Raw genomic sequence first — 20,918 nt, forward strand, 5'->3', positions numbered from 1 at the left:
GGTCGGTGGCTCATTCGACGATGCGCATGAAGAATTGATTGGAAAACATACGAAGGACAATTGTATGACTTCATCTTCAAAACAGAAAAAGGCTTGTGCATTTTGTCAGTACCACCACGTTCTACGATATAACCAATTGTACTTGATTTTATAATTAGATCATGATTTACAAAGAAGTTTAATAGAGCCAGAGATTCCATTCATTTGTGTTATAATTCTGACACCTTTCACATGCTTCAGCAATTGTGCAGGAAGTATTGGCAACAACCAGGACTCATTCAGTTGAAAGATTAAAGAAGAAGCCCGCAATGTGCGAGCAATACAAACAGATTACAACGTCTGAATCTATTTCTCACATCATAAACATAACCAACTGTGTCCTTTAATACGTCAACAAATCAATACCCCTCGCTAATGCCGTCCTCGATGTCGTAGATATTCTACCCATGATCCTAAAACCTTAGCACTCGAACATTTCGTTAGGGCTGCGCAGAAACATCCAAGCGGAACACGGGGATGCCTGTTGCCATGAGATATTTCAGCGGCGAAACTGCGCCATCTGCCGCAAATCGGTTGTACAAATTGCCGTCGCCGTCAGCCTCCTCAGTTGTAAGAACGACAGGCCTTTGATCAGGATCACCAAAAAGAAAACAAGGAAGGAGGGAGTTTCCCCAGAGACCGTAGAAGTCCGCTCGGCTCACTTGTATTATGGTTAGCTATTGGGCCCTCTATATGGTTGGTCAACATGACTTACTGCTACCGGCTTCGCTAATAACAAGACCTCGAGCAATGGTACTCTTCCATTGAGGAATCGGCGACATTTCTGTGTCAGCAGGATGGACGCAAAGAAAATCCGCCTGGCACATTACTTGAAACAACACATCCTTGATGTTTCTAATAGGGTTGGCGGTGGCGGCATATTTCACAGAATCCATCTGCCCAGTCACCCACTGTCTTTGTCAGTATGATTTCAGCATTTGTTAACTAATCAAAAATGGCACTTTACCTGACGTAGATGCAACAGATCGGGGCGCGTGTCGATCTCGGCCTGGAGTTTTACCAGGCCTGGTTTCGAGTCTTGGTCGAGCGGTGGTACGGCGCTTGAGCGCATGACTACCAAGAACCAGTATGTCAAGGACAGAGGTAGCTTCCAATGGCTTTGCTCAGCGAACTCGCCCCCGCGGGCGGTCCACTCAAGATCCTCAGAGTTCTTCACTAGCTTGGTAACAGCGTTGAGTTCTTCCCCATGCTTGTACATTCGGACCACCATTCGATGGTGGCATCGCTTAGGATCGCCCGCAGGCATTACGGTGTTGTACCGTGCGGCGACGGCTCTTGCTCTTCGATCCAGGCGGTCGGCAAAGATATCGATCGCCTCATGGGAAGGGCCAGAGCACAGAATCTGCCCCAGCTGGACTTGCATCGCCAGAGCTGCAGCAGCTCCCAAGGTTGCCGTTCCGGATCCCGATCGCTGGGAGGATTCATTAGTATCAATCTGCGGTGGATACAAAGTGAAATGAGGGACTTACGCCGATGATGAGGCCAATGTTGAGCTCACAGCCCAATAAGTACTCACGAAAGCGCTGTAGGTCATGGTAGCCTGCCTCTTCAGTGATGCATTGCATCAAGTAACGGTCATCGTACAGTCGGTAGCACATACTCGGAAGAGCGCCAATGCTCAAGCCGGTCCACTTCTGGGACAACACTTCGTAAAAGCCCGTACCACGAAGAACGGCCCTGTGAGCCATCGTCTGGGTTAGTACCGTAAAGTACAGCCTCACTTGGTCCGCACTGAGCGTACGCGGATCTAGGACGTTTCCTGCATTGTCCAAGGCCATGCCCCACGCTTGTCGATTTGTTGGCTGGTGGTTTGGTTTAAAGATACGCATGTTCTTGACCTTCCGCTCTGCTTCTGCCATTCCTGCATCAAAAACGAGAGATACGACGTTCTAGTTCTGTAATCTCTTGCCGAGGGCTGTGATGGCGGTTCTTTGGTCGGGGTAGTGGCGCACACCGATTCGGGGGACGGAGGCTGTGCGGACGCGAATGATCAGGTCTTGGTCATCGGCCAGATGCGCTCGTAGCTCTGGCGCCAAGTTGCCATTTTCCATGATCCTCCCGGTCCTGAGAAGTACAATCGTTATTTCATGTTTCAAGGCTCAGTGAGGAACTTCAACTAACCAGAGGGCTGGCCCAGTATGGCCGGGAGTGACAACATCGTAAATCTTCACCTTGACAAGAGGGTTGGCCGTCAGCCGCGGCCAAGCGTGACGATGCCGGTCGCTCCATGCCTTGAAAACTGGAATCACAAGATGTGCGGCTGTGCCTGGTGGGACTGGACCATTCGGAGAGACGAAGTAGGCGGGTAATCGTTCCTCGGCAATCTGTAGTCACGTAAGCCCCTATTCTCGTCGGTTCTATGATGTGGTACATACTATCTCGGCCTCGCGGTGGACCCAAAGGGTGTCTTGAATGACACTCTAGTTGATGGCGGTTATGTGAGCGTCATCAGTATCGAAACTACCAGGTTCATTAGTACACGCAGTGATTAAAGTGAACGGGCTTACTGACCAATAGCAGGCCGGAAATGCACCGCCTTTGTTGTCATCCACAAGTGTCTTCATTTGCTGCACGTCAACTGGCTGGTACGCGTAACCATACGAAAATGGCCCCGGAAGGTTTTGGTCCCCCATGATCTCCTTGCAAGAGCCGATAGGAAGTTCAACGACGAAAGAGAAGACGCGCTGGTGCAGCACCTCAAGGAACGAGACACCGTCGATCCTCCCGTGGTAGTTCACCCAGGCTTGGAGTTTAGGGTCGGGAGAGTTGAAGTATTCTTTTCTGTATCCCTCGATCGTTGAATTGGATGAATCGTTCAGCTTCACGACGAGGTGAGTAAATCCTTGCCAGTCTTGAACTTTCGCGAATTTGTCTTTTATCTCTGCTGGTACTGGCAGATGAGTGCAGGAAGTTTTACCTCGCGGAAACTTTACTGTGACGGTGAAGTCCGATAGGACAGGCTTGTCGGTGATCGGGTCGTCTGGAATGAAAGGTCAGATGTGCGCATCAGGGGTTCTTGAACTTTGACACTTACATGCGAAGCATACACCCTTGCCCTCCTTTTCACTCGCGACCTGGCCAGGATCACGAGGAAAGGTCAGGGTGAACCCAAAGTAAGGATTCGCACAGGGAGGTCTGGCCGTTCCCACGCGTGCTTCGATCTTTGTACGAAAACCAAGACTGGGCGTTCCGGCAATGACTTTGCCAGCGTCGCCGAAACTTGGATGAAGTCAGAATTGAACTTTATGAGAAGAGGGAGATACGAACAGCAAGGCACATGGCTTCATTTGAGACTCGTAGGACATTTTGAGGAGTTAATTGCTCTGCGCTGTTGTTGTTGTTGTTGTTGTTGTAGGGGGCAAGGAAGTAGGTTGTTGGGATGAGATGGGATGAAAGATGCATACCAGGTTGAGGTCGCAAAGAACGATTTCGTATGGGTTGCTAGGCTGTAGCCAGTGTCAAGTAAACAATCCGATACCAGTGGAACAGACTGTGGTGGGGTTGCACCAGCATCGCCCCTACTGGTAGAAATCGACAGCAGTGATGGGTCTGGTGTATTAAACCATGGCAGAGTTCTTTGCGCCCGACTTTATCATGGCTTACAAATCTAGTGATACTGCTCTCAAGATAACCAACTGACTCTCTATGGACACTGTCAATTATTAGTTACCTGCAGTGGCAGAATGAACAACACATGGCACGAGTTTATCGCGCCAGACAGACGTGTTCAGATGTCAGTCATATCAAGATGTCGCTGGCTCAACCGATCATGACAGTCTTTCCTTTAACCATAGAGCAGGCCGCAACACGAGCAAAGCCAAGATACAATACCTTTAGCCAGATAGAGTGTTTGTTCCTTCGCTGGCATTTCTTAACCTCTTGGCTTGGCATACAGGCTGTTTTGCAAATCTGCGACTTCAACAGTACTCATTTCCTTACTGTTGACAGGTACCTTAACTTATTTGGCTCCTCTGTTCCGGTACCCACATGTTCCGGTGTCGTCTACAGAACATTGCACGGTTCACTTGGGTCCACGTTCACGGTGAGGGAAGAGCCGGATACAAACGTCTGAATACGTTTCAATCTACCTGTTTGTGCTTCCTAACAATTCGACAATTTCGAAATCCCTTTGCTTTTGAGTCGTGAAGAGTTATCCATGAGAAGTTTGATGTAAAATTCATGAATCTGTGGTTCGTAAGGGGTATATGCAGCGACAATGAGTGTGGTCTAAAGTTGTGGTGAGCAGAGACTTTGCAGATCATAGTGCAGTCTTCAAGTTTTTCTGTGTCCCGCGATGGATACGGAGGTGACTTTCTTCGGTGATTCCATCACGCATTGTGTGACACCCCGGAGTGACTGTAACCCTCTGGCTGTAGCGAGGAGTTCTCTCCACATTTCGGAATCTACTACACACATTGTGTGGGTTGGCAATGTTCCATAACCTGACTTGACGAGAAGCTTAAGGCAGTCGCAGAGCCTTCGACGGGGAAGGCTAAGCGTGTGGAACAAACGCGTTTCCCTCACCGTATCAGGGTGGGTGGACGAAGAGTCAAGGGGGTCAGAATTGGGGCTCGCTTTGCCTTGTCCAAATTGCACTTCATGTAGTTGGTCAAAGAAGAATGACTTCAGTGTTCTCCTGCGTTTCTCTATTTTATTGAGTTCCTACTGGGAGCCACTTTCATTGTTTGTGATCATTTCGATCTGTGAACTTAATGTGAAGGGACGAACAGACAAGGTGGCGTCTGGATTGGAGTTTGACCGATCGCCAGCATAGGGATAAGAACATGGTAGTAGGCTCTCCTTGTGCATATCTCAAGTGGCTTATAAGGCAATCTTTGGTTGTGCCGTAGAGTATACCTCGTTGTGGGACCATAGCCAGTGGACGGAGCTTGCGCTCAATCTCGAGGCTGATCTGTTTGCCAGTGCTTTGACGCTCTGCCGGATCAATGCCCACTGTAGCTCGTTTCATTGCTGTTCCCCTCCTTATGAGAGTACTCTGAGGCAAGATGCCTGGAAGCCAAGGCAGGGCAACCAGCTGAGCCCCCATCCAAAAGGGGCATGGCGTGATATGGCAACGTCCTGCCCTCTCTCTGCCACTGGCAGCCTTCCAGCATCTTCTTTCCCAGTCCATAGAAGCCCTAACTGCTCGCACACCGAGTTCCTCGCACAAAACTCCTTCCCCTCTCTTGATCTTCGAACGAAACCTCCTCCTCTCCATTTCTTACCTTGTGTTCACTCCACCAAGCCAACACTTTGCTGTGCACTCCATCATCATTACCCTCCCTCACCATCACGCGCCGTAACTCCCTCAGTGCACGGGAGCTCTTGGCCGCTGATGTCGAGAATAAGCACCGGATCTCGCTCACATTGAGTTGAGCAGCACCCAGTATGTCGACTGATCCAGTGAAGAAGGGGCTCAAGCTAACTGCGTCCCAACAGAAGCCAGCTGCCAACCCATCACTCTCCAAAAACCACTCTCCCCTTTCATCTCTTCCCAATATCCTTTGCACCTCAAGCTCGTTGCCTTGTCATTCGTGTCCCAACACTGGGCCATGTCCAATGTGGGCTCACATCATGGCAGCCCCCAAACAATCATCTTTGCTGTGCTCCCGATCACAAATGACCACCCATCGTCGCATACCCCCACAAGTCAATAGCTTCTGGGATGCCAATTTCTTCAGAGATCAAAAAAGCACAACGGGTTGTGGAAATGGTCCAGCAACCTCAACAGCAACGCCGAGATCGCAGAAGCCTCCAACCCGGGCCTCCAACACAGCACCCTGCCCGGCTTAGCACCAGTGGACTAACCGTCCGGGGCTTCGTCCGTGTCGCGGCGGGTAAAGACTTGGATGATGCAACTGAATGACGAATGGTCTCGGGTCTAGCCAGCGGCCAGTCATCCACAGAGCCCATCTGCTTGCACTCGAGGCCCGCAGTTTGAACCTCATAGGGAGGGGATCTGCAGATCCCGTTCACGATAACCCATTCCGAGATCCTCCCCGGGTCTTCATCCAAGTTGACGTCCGATACTGTCTTTCAAGGAAGCAAGCTAAGTACTTGCGCTTCTTCGAGTCACACGGCGACTTTTGGCAGATCTTTGAATCCGTCATTCGTCCCTGCCACGGACCTCGCACGAAGATGGGACCACCAACATTGGACTCGCCAATCTCCAACGGGTTTGGAAGGCTTCTCCCGCCGTATCTGTAGGCGGTCGAGTAAGGGCCGCGGAAGAAGAAGGCCAAGAGTTGCCTTATCCGACGTCGCCATCTGTCTGAGGAGAACTTGAAGCGCAACCTCTTGTACCAGGCCAAGCTCAAACACGTCTGTGTGTCCGAGGAGAACTAGCGCGGCAGAACTCTCGCTCGCGATGCAAGTATCAGCTGTCAGGTCTATCAACTCAAAACAACACTTCTCAAGCAACATCAGCCAACCAACCAATGGTACCAGCGACCTTGTGAACGTGAAGATGTGGTCGGCACCAGGAAGAGTCTTGGGAGTTGGGAGTCCCAGCTCTGAAGAAGGTCCCATACGCCCAGAGCCAAGATGGTCACCCTCAAAGGTCCAGTTTGGCTGAAAGATGGCTAGGGCTTTGAACAGGTGGGAAGAGACCCGGAGCATTTCATTCGTAACATCGGAACGCCTGAACTATTGCAGCAGAGGGAGGTTTTGGGGGAGGGGCCCGGACTGCGTAAACACAGGCATCCCCAGTACGCTGTCACGCCGGAGCATGCAGTTTTGTGGAGAGCAGGGTGGGAAGTGGAGGCTCCGACACGGAGCCATCCATGTCTACTCACAGGCCGTGTACAGTGAGATCACCCCGATGAAGGACCAGGCCACAGAGTACATGAACAGGGTGGTGATTATAAGCTCTCGGCCACAGGTCTCAACTGCTAGGTTCTCTGCTGGAATAAGCTCACAGCCACAAATCTCAACTATTAATAACACTTCAAGCCCACAACTTAGACATCAATACCGTGATGACTGGCCAATAGCTACTGCAAAATTCTGAGGTCTCAACTGCAAATAACACTTCTAGCTCACATGAATGAGTACATGAACGAGTCTCTTACCGTACATCGTTGCCTGCGTGATGTCAAAGAAACAAGTAAGCGTGACGTTTGTTGACAAGATGTAAAAGATCTCGGGCGGTTGCGCCAAGTAAGAGAAACAGGCGGAATCACTGTGACCTGCGTAGATGAATGCCTGTGTGCGATTGACTGTTGACTGCCGAGTTGTTGTGAGAAGGGAGCTTGTGGAGTCACATGAATCATCCTCATCTCCTACTACCAAGACTCAGCTTCCACTCAAGCTTCTTCCCCAGCAGATTTTCCACTAAATTCTTGCGAGCACACCCAGATCACATCTGAAAGCCTCTTTGGTCTCAATATCTCTTCGTTACTCATATCTGTACAACAATCCGTCCCTTAAACGCCGCATCCTCGTAAATCTCAACAATGTCCGGAATCTTGTCGAACGGCAACACAGTCAAATGCGACCTGACACCCGCCTCCTCCACGACCTTCATCATCCTCTCCGTCGCTGCTCTCCCCGCGACATAACTCCCCTTGATCGTCAACTCCCGAAACACAATCGGTGCAGCGTCGAACTGCCACGACTCCTGCGGAAGACCTAGTATTCCCAACGTCCCCTTGATCCTGAGAATATTGAGCGCCCACCGATTCGCTTGCAACGAAGGCGTGCATACAATAGCTGCTGCGACACCTTCGCCGTTTGTGAAGTCATAGATCGCCTTTGATGCAGCTGCGGTGTCGGAAGAGTCGACAACGAGGTCTGGCTTCAGTGCTGAGTTCTCCACGTCTGATGCTAACTGTCGACCTGCTTCTCTGCTATCCACCGCGACGACCTTGAACCCGAGCGCTTTTGCGAACTGCACTCCCAAGTGCCCGAGTCCGCCGATACCCACGATCGCAATCGTCTCTCCCTTACCCACTCCCGCCGTCGCGCCCTCAAGACTTCCCCAAACTGTTGCTCCCGCACAAGTAAGCGGCGCAGCTTGCTCGAACAAGATCGAGTCCGGCAGTTTCACGGTTGTTTCTGGATCAGCAGATGCGTACTCCGCAAAGCCTCCATCGTGCAAGAAGCCGGCAGTTTCCCTGTTATCACAGAACCTTGGATCAAGCTCTTCGCCTCTTCTCTGCGTCAAGCGACATCCTACACATGCTCCACAAGCATGCTTGAAGTTAAGGACGCCAACACGATCGCCGACTTTGAGGTCTCCCGTGTACTTGATCCCAAGTTTGGCGACAACGCCGGCTATTTCATGAGATGGTATCAGGCCAATTGGTGCCGGTTTCTCAAACTCGCCTTGCAATGCTTGTAGGTCTGAGTGACAGAACCCAGCGGCGTGAACTCGCACGAGAATGTCTGTGTCTCTGATGGAGGGCAGTGAGCGCTCTCCCAAGGCATACGGTTTGCTATACTGGGAAACATCAGCATTGGTACATGGCGGCTAATTCTCTGTAGTCATGCTCACCTCTGCGATGTAGGCCGCTCTCATCTGAGATGGTAGAGCTGCGTCGGACGCCATTGCGTTGGCTTCTCTGTGTTTCACAAAGCTCTCGGCCTCGAACCTTGAAGAGCGATATCAAGACCTTCTACCTGCAGAGCCGATTGCCGCGTTATCTCCCGCCCTGGGCTACGCTGGGCTCTGTCGCCACATCGTCTGTCCCATCCAGGCCCGCCATGTCATGATGTTGGAGTACCCCAACAGGGATCTTGGGGTAAGTCTCCAGCCATGGTCAAGATGCTCCAACAGCTTGAGTGGACCACGAAGCAGGTTGAGATTAGCAATCATGTCTTTAGAAATGGAATGATGGCATTGCTTTATCTGTGTTGATAAACTGATAAGTTTGTCTCTAGACTGTGATTGTCTTGACTAGTACGTTTCGACACCTCCCTCACACCATCCCGCCTCGATCGACGCCGCAACCATGTCTGTGTTCTTCAAAGAGATTCTACCGCACGTTATCTTCTGAGCCATAATCACAATTCAAGAAAAGATACTAATATTCTGTTCCAGTGGAAACCCTGTTCAGGCAGGCGACGTCGAAGCGCTTCTTGACCCTCTCAACCTCACCATCCGTCCCGAAGAGTCGTCAGAATACCAACTCCTCCTTGCAGCAGTTCACGACTGCGCAGAACGCGTCTCCAATCTCCCCGACTATCAGCCTGTCCCGGATACCGCAAGATTCCCCCGTCAAAATATTCATCTTCCCGAAGACCATGAGCAAAGCTATGGTCATGCATGGGCGCATCGTTTCATCATTGAAGGCGACAAGTCCTCACGCTCAGCTTTGGCAAGGAAGTCTGTTTGTCTGAAAGACTGTATCGCTGTTGCCGGAGTGCCGCAGTTCTTTGGAAGCGATGCATTTCCTGCTTGGACACCGTCGACTGATGCGACTGTTGTCACAAGAGCGCTTGAAGCTGGGGCCGTGATCACGGGAACAGCGACGTGTGAAAACTTCTGCAACTCCACATCATCCTTCACGAGCGCGCAGGGCACGATCGACAACCCGCGCAAAGCAGGGTATTCGGCCGGCGGCAGTACCTCTGGTGGCGCGGCTCTTGTCACGGGCGGTCTGGCCGACATTGCTATCGGTACAGACCAAGGCGGTAGCATTCGTGTACCAGCCTCGCTGTGCGGTTGTGTCGGGTTCAAGCCGACACACGGACTTGTTCCATATACTGGTATCACAAGTGGTGACCAGATTGACGACCATGCTGGACCACTCGCTAGGACAGTGGACGAGGTTGCTGCTTGCCTCGACGTCATTGCGGGTTACGATGGGATCGACGACCGATCACTCGGCGCACCATCATCCGGATCATTCAACTACTTGGACTCATTGGCCGGTGCATCCGTCAAGGGTCTCCGAATTGGCGTTCTGAAGGAAGGCTACGACAATGATCTGGTACAACCAGGCGTAAAGCAGACTTTCTTCGACACCATCAATAGGCTCAAATCGCTCGGTGCAGATGTTGATGAAGTATCGATTCCCCTCCACAAAGAAGGCCCTTCAATATGGACCATCCAGCAGCGCATATCCGGCTCGGCAGGCATCCTAGGCCAAGCCAACGGTCGCCGCGGTCTCTACCTGACCGAGTTCGAGCAAGCTCGTCTCCCATGGACATCTTCCGAGTTTGAGAAGCTCTTCCCATCCACCAAAAACACAGTCATCAACGGCATCTATCTCTCACGCAAATTCCCCGGTCTCTACGCAAAGACCGTCAACATTGGCCGCCAAATACGCGACGCATACGAAGCAAAGTTCAAAGAATACGACGTCATCATCATGCCAACAACACCCTTCGTCGCACCGCGTCACGGGTCACGAGAGTCTGTGCTCAAGTCATTCGAGCCGAGCATCGGGATGACGAACAACACTGCCATCTTCAACGTTACGGGAAACCCTGCCCTGTCGCTTCCTGTTGGTTGGTCAAAGGCTGTTGATGATGAGAGTGTACTATTGCCGGTTGGATTACAGATCGTTGGTGGTCTTTGGCAAGAGAAGAAGGTTCTGAATGTTGCGAAGGCGCTGGAGAGCAGTTTTGATTGGGAGCAGGAGGGGAAGTCTACGGTTGAAGAGACAGAGGATGTGCTGAATGAGGTCCGACGTGTTAGAGAATCTTCTCATCTGTAGAGCCTGTGTTTTGTGTCTGTAGAAGGGACAGTGTTTTGTTGCTATGAATATTACATTTGATCTTTGACCGCGTGTGCTCGCTGAACTTTGCATGACTACCAAGTTTCTAAACCCCACCTTGACCTTCAAACACCAATTTTGCCTTAGTCTGAAGCTGCTAATATCACGTTGTAATTTTCTTAGACGTTCGCAAGTTGGCCGTTTTCCAGGATGATATGCAACTAACGCGATACTGTGCTATCCTCGCCCATTTCTGTTAGTTGATTATCACCCCGCCAAAGATAACGCTACCAGACGCTACTCCAAGCCTGACCCACCTACTACTCCATGATAAACGATGCACTACCCCATTCGCCTCCTCCATCGCCATTCCCCTCCAACTCTTGGAGTCACTGCTGCAGAATGGGTGACAACATCGGCACATACGAGACTCCAAACAAGCGACAAAGAGTGGGTTACAATGGAGCTGGAGTCAATATACGCATGTGTCCACATTGCGGGCGCACCTTCAAGAGGACCGAGCATCTCGAGAGGCACGTCAGAACACGTGAGTCTCGCTATCTGATCGAGACAGGGTAGCTGGCTAATGTGAGGGTCGATGAGTAGATACCAAAGAGAAGCCGTTTCTGTGTCATTGCGGGGCGTCGTTTGCGAGACGTGACTTGCTCACGCGTCATCAGAGGCTAGCCGAGCATGAGGGCGACGTGCCATCGCCTGAACCTGAGCGAGGGAATGTGACTGTAGTACAGCAGAGGAATGGCAGCATCGGTGATCCAGACTTGGCTGCAGCCGTGTCACTCTCAGGCCTAAGTGTTGACCCATGGTTCTGTGCGAGAACACAACAACCGATGCAGCTCCCTGCTGCCGTTCCCCAGACAGTGGATGAACAAGTACAACATCAACCAAGTGCAGAAGATGGTCAATTCGTTCCCAGCTTCCTTTCACCACAGATGCTCGACAGCGGTCAGTACCCTCCATCTGTCTCTTAATGAACACAGCTAACGAAGAAAAGGCGTCGACTTTGACACCCACTTCCGCGAATTCACCAGTTTCCTCGACGGCGTCGGCCTTTCTGCCGAGTGGAGCCCTTTCTTTGGCGACCCTGACAGGCATGAGGAACCACCCATCGATCCCGCGCTTACACAAGACACTGATGAAGAGACTTCGCCTCGACAAGGAGCGCCGACCAGAGCCGGGACGCCTTTCAGCTCCTGGCTTCCTTCTGCACCGACGGGTAATCGGATATCCAACTACGTCTCTGACACAGACAGTAAGTCTTGACTTTAGACCTTCAAGACATGATCACTCACACGGACAGATCCAAGGGCTGTTGATCCAGAAACACGACCATTCAAAGTCACTGAAGAGCAAAGATCAAAGCTCAAAGCATCCATCCTAGACTACTCCCATCTCCTTGACCCCACTTTCTGTGTTCCTTCGAGACACGCTCTCACGCGTTACGTGACTTCTTTCTTCGGGGGCTTTCATACACATATGCCATTCATCCACATCCCGACATGGCAGATCAACGATCACTCACCGGAGCTGATATTCGGTATCGCCGCTATTGGAGCGCAGTACTGCTTCGAGTCGAAGGTGTCAGAAAGACTTTTCTTCGCCGGAAAAGCCCTGTTGATGGAGAGGTTAAGAAAGGGCTCGGACTCATACGGTCTCTCAACGCTTCCCATACCACATGTCACTTCACAGAATGGTCGGCGAGCTGATACGGAGGCTGATTCGGCAGTGGAGACCATCAGGGCCTTGATCACCCTCATGGGCTTTGCGACTTGGGAACCGAAAGCACCCATGGTGCAGGAGTCCTTCGTGTTGCAAGGCATTCTCACTCAGATCCTTCGAAACTCTGGCCTTGAAGACGTCGATGAGCCCGTATCACCAACGCCATCGGATCAGCCAAGCGACGGCAACTCACTGTGGCACGAATGGAAGACGTGGATCAAGCAAGAGTCAAACAGGCGCTCGAAGCTCATCGGCTTCTCATTCCTTCATACTCACAGCATCGCATACAACGTCTATCCAACACTCCGTAGTAACGAGATTGGTCTTCGGTTGCCTTGCTCCACGAAGGAATGGAAAGCTCCGACACCAGCGCTATGGCGCGCTGCCACAAAAGAGATTCAAGAGCCACAACTGTTCTTCCGAGAAGCGCTATCATCACTTCTTAAGAACAAGAATGACACTGCGCCATTATTGCCGATTCCTACGCCATTGGGTAACTATGTCCTTCTCCATGGACTACTGCAGAGAATACACATCGTACGGGATCTGAGCCTTCCAGTCACCAACTCGGCTGTCCTTCCCAGTGAAGAGGTTGAGAAACTCGAGCGAGGGTTGCGCTCGTGGACTTCGTGCTGGCAACAAGCACCAGAGTCAACCCTCGACCCAAACAACGAGAACGGACCCATCCCCTTCACTTCCAGTTCCCTTCTGTCGCTAGCCTATGTGCGCATATACCTACACTTGGGTCCATACAGACAGCTTGAGACACGGGATCCCCAACGTATCGCCAATGCCATCGCAAGCAGCCCCGATATCGAGCGAAGTGACGGCGTTATTGCTGCACTCCTCTACTCAGCGCACATGATTGGTATCCCGGTCAGACTTGGAGTTGATCGAGTCGCTAGAAGCCAGGCTTTCTTCTGGAGTGTGAGACACTCTCTATCTGGTCTGGACTGCGCAGTATTGCTGAGCAAGTGGTTATCAAAGCTCGGAGAAACAATTGCCGAACACCCTCTGAGTGGTAAGTCTGTTTTTGATGGGATACTCCGACTTTGACGCTAACAAATACTCCAGACAGCGAAGACAGGATCTTACACTGGGTCAGGTGTATCGTCGAGGAGGCATACACTGTCGTCGATTTTGATCAAGGCGTTGAGACTGATAATCCAAGTCTTCTCGACTTCCGACATCCAAGCAATTTGTGTCTGGCAGTTTTGAAGATTTGGGCACATTTTTTCAAGAGTAACACGCAATGGCCATTCATCAACATCATTGGCGTTGGGCTGGAAAAGTATCGGGAAATACTCATTTACAAGAGCATCAGTTGAAGTCTTCAGGTGGTAGCATATGACTCTTGAAACGCTTTGTTATGACTATCAATGATACCCTACTTCTTTTCCTGAGCCTTGGGCATAACAGCCCCCTTTGGTGGCTTATTCTTCTTTTTGAACTCATCACACATCTGCTCCATCGTCACCCATTCAACACCTTCATGCTTGTTGATATACTCAATCAATCTGTCCATCGTCAGCTTTGGCACAGTTAACGATGGCAACGCCTCTTACCTCTCGTGCATCAGCAGAGCATGCGGTCGACCGGAAACATCCGGATGGACTGTGAGAGGAAACACACAAATCTCATCGGGATCATCGGCGTATTCTCGGTAGAAGTAGTCAAAGTGGTCTCGCCACAGGTCTTCGACATCACGAGAGTTGACCCAGCCGTGGCTGTTGGGGGCGTCTTTGATGAACATCATAGGGGGAAGGCTATCACAGTGTCAGGATCATTCTCAGCAGCATTGTCGCGAGAGGTACATACTGTAATGAACGTTAGCACATGGATCTTGTACCAAGGACTGCCAAAACTCACCTCATCTAGATACCAGTTTGCTGGAATCTCAACAAGTCCTGTATCCTGTCCCTTGACTAATGGCTTCATCCAAGTCTCAGCCTTTTGCTTGTAATCAATTTTGGTCCAGCTATCATTAGTTCGTAGCCAGTACATATGGCAATCATCATGAGACATTGAGTGATCATACTCAATGCCATAGCTCAGCATCAGATCAACGCCCTCCTTGCTAGTCTCCCACCAAGGGGCGACACTTCCGCGGGGCGGTTTGCCGCAGAAATCTGTGAGCATCTTGTGAGTCTTTTCCAAGACATCACGCTGTTGCTCCAGTGTCATGTCCGAAGGATTTTCATGAGAGTAGCCTATCGGATCGTCGTTAGTTGCGTGGGTCAACATGAGATACTGTAGTCATATCACGAACCGTGGAGCCCTATTTCATGGCCGGCATCACGGACCATGGCACATTCTTCGGGGAAAGTCTCAAGACTGTGTCCCGGGATGAACCATGTCGCTTTGATGTTGTACTTATCGAACAACTTCAGCATTCGGCGAGTTCCGTGTGTTCCGGCGAACAGGCCACGAGAAATATCGCTTGGTGAATCTTCGCCTCCATATGAGCCAAGCCAACCGGCAACAGCATCAACATCGACTCCATACGAGCACAAAATACGCTTAGGCATGGTGATGTTTGCTTGGTGACAGACAATGGAAAGGAGTGGAGATCAATTGAGGACTGGGAAACGATATGCAGCGCAATGATGATGTGAACAATTTCCAGGAGGTCAAGTGGTTCAGATAGATAGCTCTGGCTAGAAATACGTCAAGATTCTAGAATCTAGACCCTAAAGAATACGCATGCGGCAGTCTCCCCGCGCCTCCAACCCAAACCCAAAGATTACACCAATACCGAAAACCAAGAGGGGTAATGGCGCTTATCGTCATCCAACTTATCATGGGGTATCATTCACCCCAGAACTAATCCCACGCTAGTCTCCAACTCCAACGCTATGCTCCAACTCTCTTATCACTCTACGAGTCAGGTTCTTCCCCAGAGTTTTACAGGGGGCTGTTTTCTCTACCCCAGACCTTATCATTGGACTTTGATGAAGCATCCGATATTACTGGGTTCTTGATAAAGTTGAGCTTGGCGAGGACTGCTGGTATTGATCGACAAGTGATAATAGACAGGTCGATCCCACCGTTTTGAGTCCTGCATCAATCCATCTTGTTCTCTTCATCATCTTTTATGAACATTACTTCGTCCAATATGAGTTCTTCTGAAGGAGAGAAAGGCGAGAAGCAGGCTGGTGGTATGCTTAGCAATGGAAGCATTGAGCTCGGAAGACAGGAGGGTGTTGATGATGGAGAGGTCTTTCAGAAAATTCCTGGCAAGGTTGACTTTCGTACTGTTGGGTGGATTCAGGCCTCTGTCATCTTTCTCAAGGGTAAGTCTTTGCATCACGTCTTTGGGGCTTAAGCTAACTATTCAAGTTATTTTTGCAACTGGCGTCCTCACAATTCCGAGTGCCATGTTCGTCCTCGGTGCTCTCCCTGGTGCGATCAACGTCCTTGGGTGGCAAGGTCTCAACACATACTGCGCTATTGTCCAAGGAAACTTCAGAAACAGACATGCTGGCTGCCACAGCATCGCTGATATGGCGAACGTAGTTGGCGGTACTTGGCTAAAGGGTAAGAAAGCCTGACTAGTCATATGCACAAAGACTAATAACCACCGTTTCAGAGGTCGTTGGAGTCCTATTCCTCGTCACATACGCCATTGTCGGTGCTTCAGGTATCTTTGGTACTTCAGTGGCACTCAATGTCCTTAGCAACCATGCCATCTGTACCAATTGGTTCATGCTGGTTGCGACCATTGCGGTTCTCATCCTCGCAAGTGTTCGCAAGTTTGAGAACATTGCTTGGCTTACTTGGGCTGGTTTCTTGACAGTCTACGTCGCTGTCTTCATCGTCGTGTAAGTCCCATCTACCTTATACATCCTTCATTTACTGACATAGCTCTAGCGTCGGCGTTACAACCCTCGATCGACCTGCTGCTGCTCCCCAAACCGGAGACTACGAGTTTGGCTACCACGTCATCGGCCATCCCACCTTTGTTGCAGCCATCACATCAGTCTCTACAATCTTCTGCAGCGGTGCTGGAACTTCCGCCTTCTTGCCAGTCATCTCTGAGATGCGCCGACCTCGAGACTACAACAAAGCTGTCTACCTCTGCATGGGTATCGTCACTGCTTCCTACCTGACTTTCTCGCTTGTCGTCTACAAGTATTGCGGACAGTGGGTTGCTTCTCCATCTTTAGGAAGTGCAGGTCCTACCATCAAGAAGGTTGCTTATGGTATTGGCCTCACTGGTCTGCTTGTCAGCGCCTGTCTGTATGTCCACGTCGCAGCCAAGTACCTCTTCGTTCGACTTCTTCGACACTCAGAGCACTTCCAGAAGAACACCGTAGTTCATTGGGCAGTCTGGCTGGGATGCACGACTGCCATGTCGGCTGTTTCGTTCCTCCTCGCTTCTGGAATCCCCATCTTCAACTACCTCCTGGCTCTCGCCGGAAGTCTTACCTTTTCACCTCTCGCACTGGGCTTGCCTGGATATCTTTGGGTGTATGACCACCAGCACTACCGGAAGGGAAAGATGTGGCAGGTCATTGTTTACTATCTTAACTGGTTGATGATTGCGTTGTCCGTTTTCTTGACTATTGGTGGAACCTATGGTGTTATCCAAAACATTATCGATGCTTATTCACAGGGACTTATTGGAGGAGCCTTCAGTTGCGAGAACAATGATAGGTAGATCATTATCACGCAGGCCTAGTATAGAATTTAAATTCAAGCTTATTCAGTCCGTACCTCTTTTTTGCAAGCCATGGCTTCTGAGTCAACCACTGGAACCTATCTTCCGTCTGATATGGTGGCTGAAAGAAACGCAAAATGATATCATACTCTCTTCGTCTATCTAATATGCAACCGCCATCATATATAAAGCGTCCAGTATAATAGCATGTACATATATGCTGTCGAATCCCTATATCCCTGTTTCATAAATCATGTATCTAGTTCCTCCAACGCCAGGCTCTATTGTGAATATCATAATCCCAAATTGCGACTCGTCGCGCTTTGCTCGCTCGCGCTACAAGCATCCGGATTCGCCAGTTCGTGGGAAACGCGTATGTGAGTTACCAACTCGATCTCATCATCTCTCACGCCCCATTTTGCATACGAAGATGGTGGCCCTTGTCCTTTATGTCCGCCCGTCTTCGATGTTTGTCCCACTCCTATCCTTGTGTGGTTGCCGTAGCCGCTGAGCTGGTGTGAGGATGAGCGATTTGTAGACTTTTTCGATCGCACGATGAATGTTCGAAGGCCGGGGAGACAAACGACGATGACGGCGGTACTCATTTCGGCGAGGGTTAATGTGTCTACACTGGGTCAGCTTATGCATTCAAAAGATAGTTTTAGTGATGAAACGTACTGCCGGATTCGTCCTCGAGCTCAAAGTTGGTGACATTGTATGCGATGAATCGTGAAAGGCTGACTATTAAGGTGATGGTTCCCAAGGAAAAGATGCCAATGAGGCCGATCTTTTGTTCCTTGCGCAATCTCAAGTGCTTCAGTAAAAAGAATGGATAGACGAATACTGGGGCCATGTTAGATAATTAAAAGAAGTAGTAAAGCTTTCGAGACCTACTCAGCAAATCGGTGGAAAAGTTGAGAGCCCACTGAATACAGAAGGAAGGGTAAGAATTCCAAGCTGACTTTAGTTGATTTTCGATGGACCTGTTTGAAGTCTGTCAGCTCAAACGATTCGGCTAGCCCTTTCATCAAGCGTACCAGTTATCAGAGAAAGGCAGGCATATGAGAGTATTCGTGAGGACCGACGCAAGCAGGGCGCAACCGAGATAGATTGAGATTCCGAGTAACACTTTTCTCAAGGTTTCAAGGACCCTGGGGATCAACGTCCAGTAGAAGAGAACAATGGATATCTTGGGAAAGTAGATCCCCGTATCAAAGAAGTACTCGGCCACTAACACCGTCTAAACATAGTTGATCAGCATTGTCGTTCCTCCTTCGCAGCGGCTGTGTCGCCATACCTTCAAATACTCCACATTATTGACTACCAGCTCGGATCCGATCGCAGGGTTATCGATGAGAATTAGGAGCGCGAGAGTCGAGCAGATAAACCATCCCAAGCTGAAAACCCATCCCAGCCAAGCGAAGATATCAGACAGGTTGAGAAGGTTCTGCTTGAGGATGTAATGCGCCCAGGATCGTAGAACAAGAACAACTAATGCTAGAGCAAGCAATACTGCTTGTATAGCCTACGCAGTCCAGTTAGTACCAAAGAATCTGATCCCAGTAATTTGAGTCGTATATATTCGAGAAACATACAATAGAAGTATTGATATTCATTGATGCTTGGCTGGCGGCCACAGCCTTGGTTCTACCGCCGAACAGAGATGCGACAAGAAGGGGACATGGGTAACTGAAGAAGGAAAATGCCGCTGGCGGATGGCAGCGCCTTTAGCTTTAAACGTTTCGCTGAAACCAGCCACTAGACTTTAGAGTTTAGAGCTTGGCTCAGCTAGAGCTTTACACTATTCTCGATGGGGTTGTACATGTCTGAGCGCTGCTTTGGCGTCGCTGGCACATGCTTGGAGTGATCCGATAACAGCGTTTGACAGAAAAGTTCCTCCTCGCAAATAGACCTCGGCTGCATACCTGTCAAAGCATTGCACTACACTGGCAGTAAATCTGGCAATTGGCGCCTGTGATCTTGTCAAAAGCCTTGAAAAGAGTCTGTTTGTAAGATGTACAACAGATTGATAACATTACACACCAAAACATTAAGTCCGAGTGGGACCGTAGATGTCGGCCCGCTTGCTGATCCTGACGGATCGACTTGGCGCCAATGCCAGGGAAATAAGCATGGATTCTTGAAACAGCATGTGAGATTTGTGGTGAGAAGAACCGCAAGTGTCGCGCGAGTGAACTGTTGGGCATAATGCGCTGGAACAGCAGCACGGGACGGTATTGATCAGCGCTTACATACCTGTCTGTACCTACTGTCCCTCTTCTGCAAATCCGGACATGGCTTTGCCTCTTTGTCTATGTACAGGTGAAGCAGGCAATTAATTTCAAGACGCCGTAATCTCAAAGTGGTTAGCGATCTGTTTGATCAGCTCCCATCGCCCCTATCTTGCAAGCCATCATCTCTTTTCAGCTAGAAGCGCCAGCCAACCACCTTCTGAGATAGGAAACAGGTTCCAGTGGCTGACCAACGCACAAGCAACCATAAACTTGCGCTACTGAAAATTCTGGAGCGCCAGGGGCAAATGCTCCAGGGAAATGACTCGAGGTAATAAATGGCTTAGATCAACTTCAGGAAGGTCATTATCGAGGCTTTGCCAATTGAAAGTGTTTGTCAGATGGGCAATTTGCGGCTGAGACATGTGGCTGAATGTTTCCATTTGCTTATGGTAACTTGAACGAGGAGGATGAATCCATATACACGATCGTCGCGAGACAACGAGTGAATCCCTCTTCCTAATGCGTATCAACCAAGCATTTCCCTTCCAGTCCTTTGACTGATGGGTACTCTCATTTTCAAGTCCAGTATTGTGAAGCAATTCCCAGCGTATGCGTTCCGCATGACGACTTCATCATCGATGTCGTCACTGTCAACAATTCACGACCAAGGGTTTCTGGAGGATAGTGATGATTCAGTTTTTATTAAAAAAAAAAATGCAAGTCCATTGACAAGGTTTTTTTATGCTTCCTTGTGGGTTTAGACCTCCTCCCCAGCCTTGATCTTCTCATACGCTTGCTTTACCTCAGGCAGCGCCTGAACACGATCCAACCAAGCCTTCACCTTGGGATAATCATTCAGACTCAAGCCAGCATACTCATACTGTCTCATCCAAGGCTCAAAGTGAAAGTCGACGACATTCGGCTTATCCCCGGCCAAAATCCAGTCTCCGCCATGTTTCTTCAGCTGCTCCTCCAAAACTCCAAAGCATCGGTATGCCTGGGCTTGATATCTCTCATACGCGTTCTCATTCTTGACATCATTATAATGACGGAACCAATTGCACTGACCAAGGAACGGCCCCAGAGTGCTAACAAGAAAGCTGGTCCATGCGTCGACATCGGCTCGTCCTTGCTCGCCTGCTTCCTGTCGTGCACCGAACTTGTTCTCGGTGTCGTAGACGCGGAGGATGTAGTTCATGCAGGCCAGGCTTTCCCAGCTGGTGACGTTGGTGTTGGGGTCTTCCAAAGCGGGAACGCGGCCATTGGGGTTGATCTTGAGGAAGCGTTCGCCCTTAACACCATTGGGTGCATCACCAAACTGCCAGAGCTTGACGGTGTATGGGATGTTGAGTGCTTCAAGAAAGATGGCCACCTTGAAGGGGTTGGGGCCGGTGGTGTGAGCGTGAAGAATGAGGGGCTTGATGGAAGACATGTTAGGTAATCGGTATTCTGAGATTCCAGACCCTGTGACTTTCGATAGAGCGGTTTATTGATATGGCTGGTTGACAGGGTGCTGGGGACAAACTTATATACTTGTTGGAGGGAACACGAAGTCTAGAAGCTACT

At 50.1% G+C, this 20,918-nt stretch overlaps 9 protein-coding genes across 9 annotated transcripts; 3 read left to right on the top strand and 6 right to left on the bottom strand.

The window, feature by feature from the left end:
- Nucleotides 1-479: 479 nt before the first annotated feature.
- On the bottom strand, nt 480-1,748 carry J7337_013284 (uncharacterized protein; the record flags this gene model as incomplete). Its single annotated transcript, XM_044830777.1, has 4 exons — nt 480-700; nt 755-950; nt 1,007-1,471; nt 1,530-1,748. The coding sequence occupies 4 exons, from the start codon at nt 1,746-1,748 to the stop codon at nt 480-482; spliced, it is 1,101 nt and encodes a 366-aa protein (XP_044674052.1).
- A 201-nt stretch (nt 1,749-1,949) lies between these two features.
- J7337_013285 (uncharacterized protein) lies at nt 1,950-3,365 on the bottom strand (the record flags this gene model as incomplete). The annotated part of the gene is made up of 5 exons (XM_044830778.1): nt 1,950-2,124; nt 2,182-2,384; nt 2,568-3,040; nt 3,095-3,279; nt 3,328-3,365. The coding sequence occupies 5 exons, from the start codon at nt 3,363-3,365 to the stop codon at nt 1,950-1,952; spliced, it is 1,074 nt and encodes a 357-aa protein (XP_044674053.1).
- Nucleotides 3,366-7,459: 4,094 nt separating this feature from the next.
- On the bottom strand, nt 7,460-8,608 carry J7337_013286 (uncharacterized protein; the record flags this gene model as incomplete). The annotated part of the gene is made up of 2 exons (XM_044830779.1): nt 7,460-8,500; nt 8,555-8,608. The coding sequence occupies 2 exons, from the start codon at nt 8,606-8,608 to the stop codon at nt 7,460-7,462; spliced, it is 1,095 nt and encodes a 364-aa protein (XP_044674054.1).
- Nucleotides 8,609-8,815: 207 nt separating this feature from the next.
- On the top strand, nt 8,816-10,721 carry J7337_013287 (uncharacterized protein; the record flags this gene model as incomplete). Its single annotated transcript, XM_044830780.1, has 2 exons — nt 8,816-8,910; nt 9,101-10,721. The coding sequence occupies 2 exons, from the start codon at nt 8,816-8,818 to the stop codon at nt 10,719-10,721; spliced, it is 1,716 nt and encodes a 571-aa protein (XP_044674055.1).
- Nucleotides 10,722-11,569: 848 nt separating this feature from the next.
- Nucleotides 11,570-13,786, top strand: J7337_013288 (uncharacterized protein; the record flags this gene model as incomplete). Its single annotated transcript, XM_044830781.1, has 4 exons — nt 11,570-11,684; nt 11,734-11,991; nt 12,040-13,479; nt 13,533-13,786. The coding sequence occupies 4 exons, from the start codon at nt 11,570-11,572 to the stop codon at nt 13,784-13,786; spliced, it is 2,067 nt and encodes a 688-aa protein (XP_044674056.1).
- A 59-nt stretch (nt 13,787-13,845) lies between these two features.
- J7337_013289 (uncharacterized protein) lies at nt 13,846-14,986 on the bottom strand (the record flags this gene model as incomplete). The annotated part of the gene is made up of 4 exons (XM_044830782.1): nt 13,846-13,975; nt 14,024-14,224; nt 14,287-14,668; nt 14,728-14,986. The coding sequence occupies 4 exons, from the start codon at nt 14,984-14,986 to the stop codon at nt 13,846-13,848; spliced, it is 972 nt and encodes a 323-aa protein (XP_044674057.1).
- A 587-nt stretch (nt 14,987-15,573) lies between these two features.
- J7337_013290 (uncharacterized protein) lies at nt 15,574-17,118 on the top strand (the record flags this gene model as incomplete). Its single annotated transcript, XM_044830783.1, has 4 exons — nt 15,574-15,751; nt 15,798-15,995; nt 16,048-16,279; nt 16,329-17,118. 4 exons carry the CDS (start codon nt 15,574-15,576, stop codon nt 17,116-17,118), a joined length of 1,398 nt encoding a protein of 465 aa, XP_044674058.1.
- A 293-nt stretch (nt 17,119-17,411) lies between these two features.
- Nucleotides 17,412-17,971, bottom strand: J7337_013291 (uncharacterized protein; the record flags this gene model as incomplete). The annotated part of the gene is made up of 2 exons (XM_044830784.1): nt 17,412-17,743; nt 17,797-17,971. 2 exons carry the CDS (start codon nt 17,969-17,971, stop codon nt 17,412-17,414), a joined length of 507 nt encoding a protein of 168 aa, XP_044674059.1.
- A 2,138-nt stretch (nt 17,972-20,109) lies between these two features.
- J7337_013292 (uncharacterized protein) lies at nt 20,110-20,784 on the bottom strand (the record flags this gene model as incomplete). Its single annotated transcript, XM_044830785.1, has 1 exon — nt 20,110-20,784. One exon carries the CDS (start codon nt 20,782-20,784, stop codon nt 20,110-20,112), a length of 675 nt encoding a protein of 224 aa, XP_044674060.1.
- Between the last annotated feature and the right edge of the window lie 134 nt (nt 20,785-20,918).

Source organism: Fusarium musae, chromosome 11 (genome assembly GCF_019915245.1).
Source record: "Fusarium musae strain F31 chromosome 11, whole genome shotgun sequence".
Lineage (NCBI taxonomy): Eukaryota > Fungi > Ascomycota > Sordariomycetes > Hypocreales > Nectriaceae > Fusarium > Fusarium musae.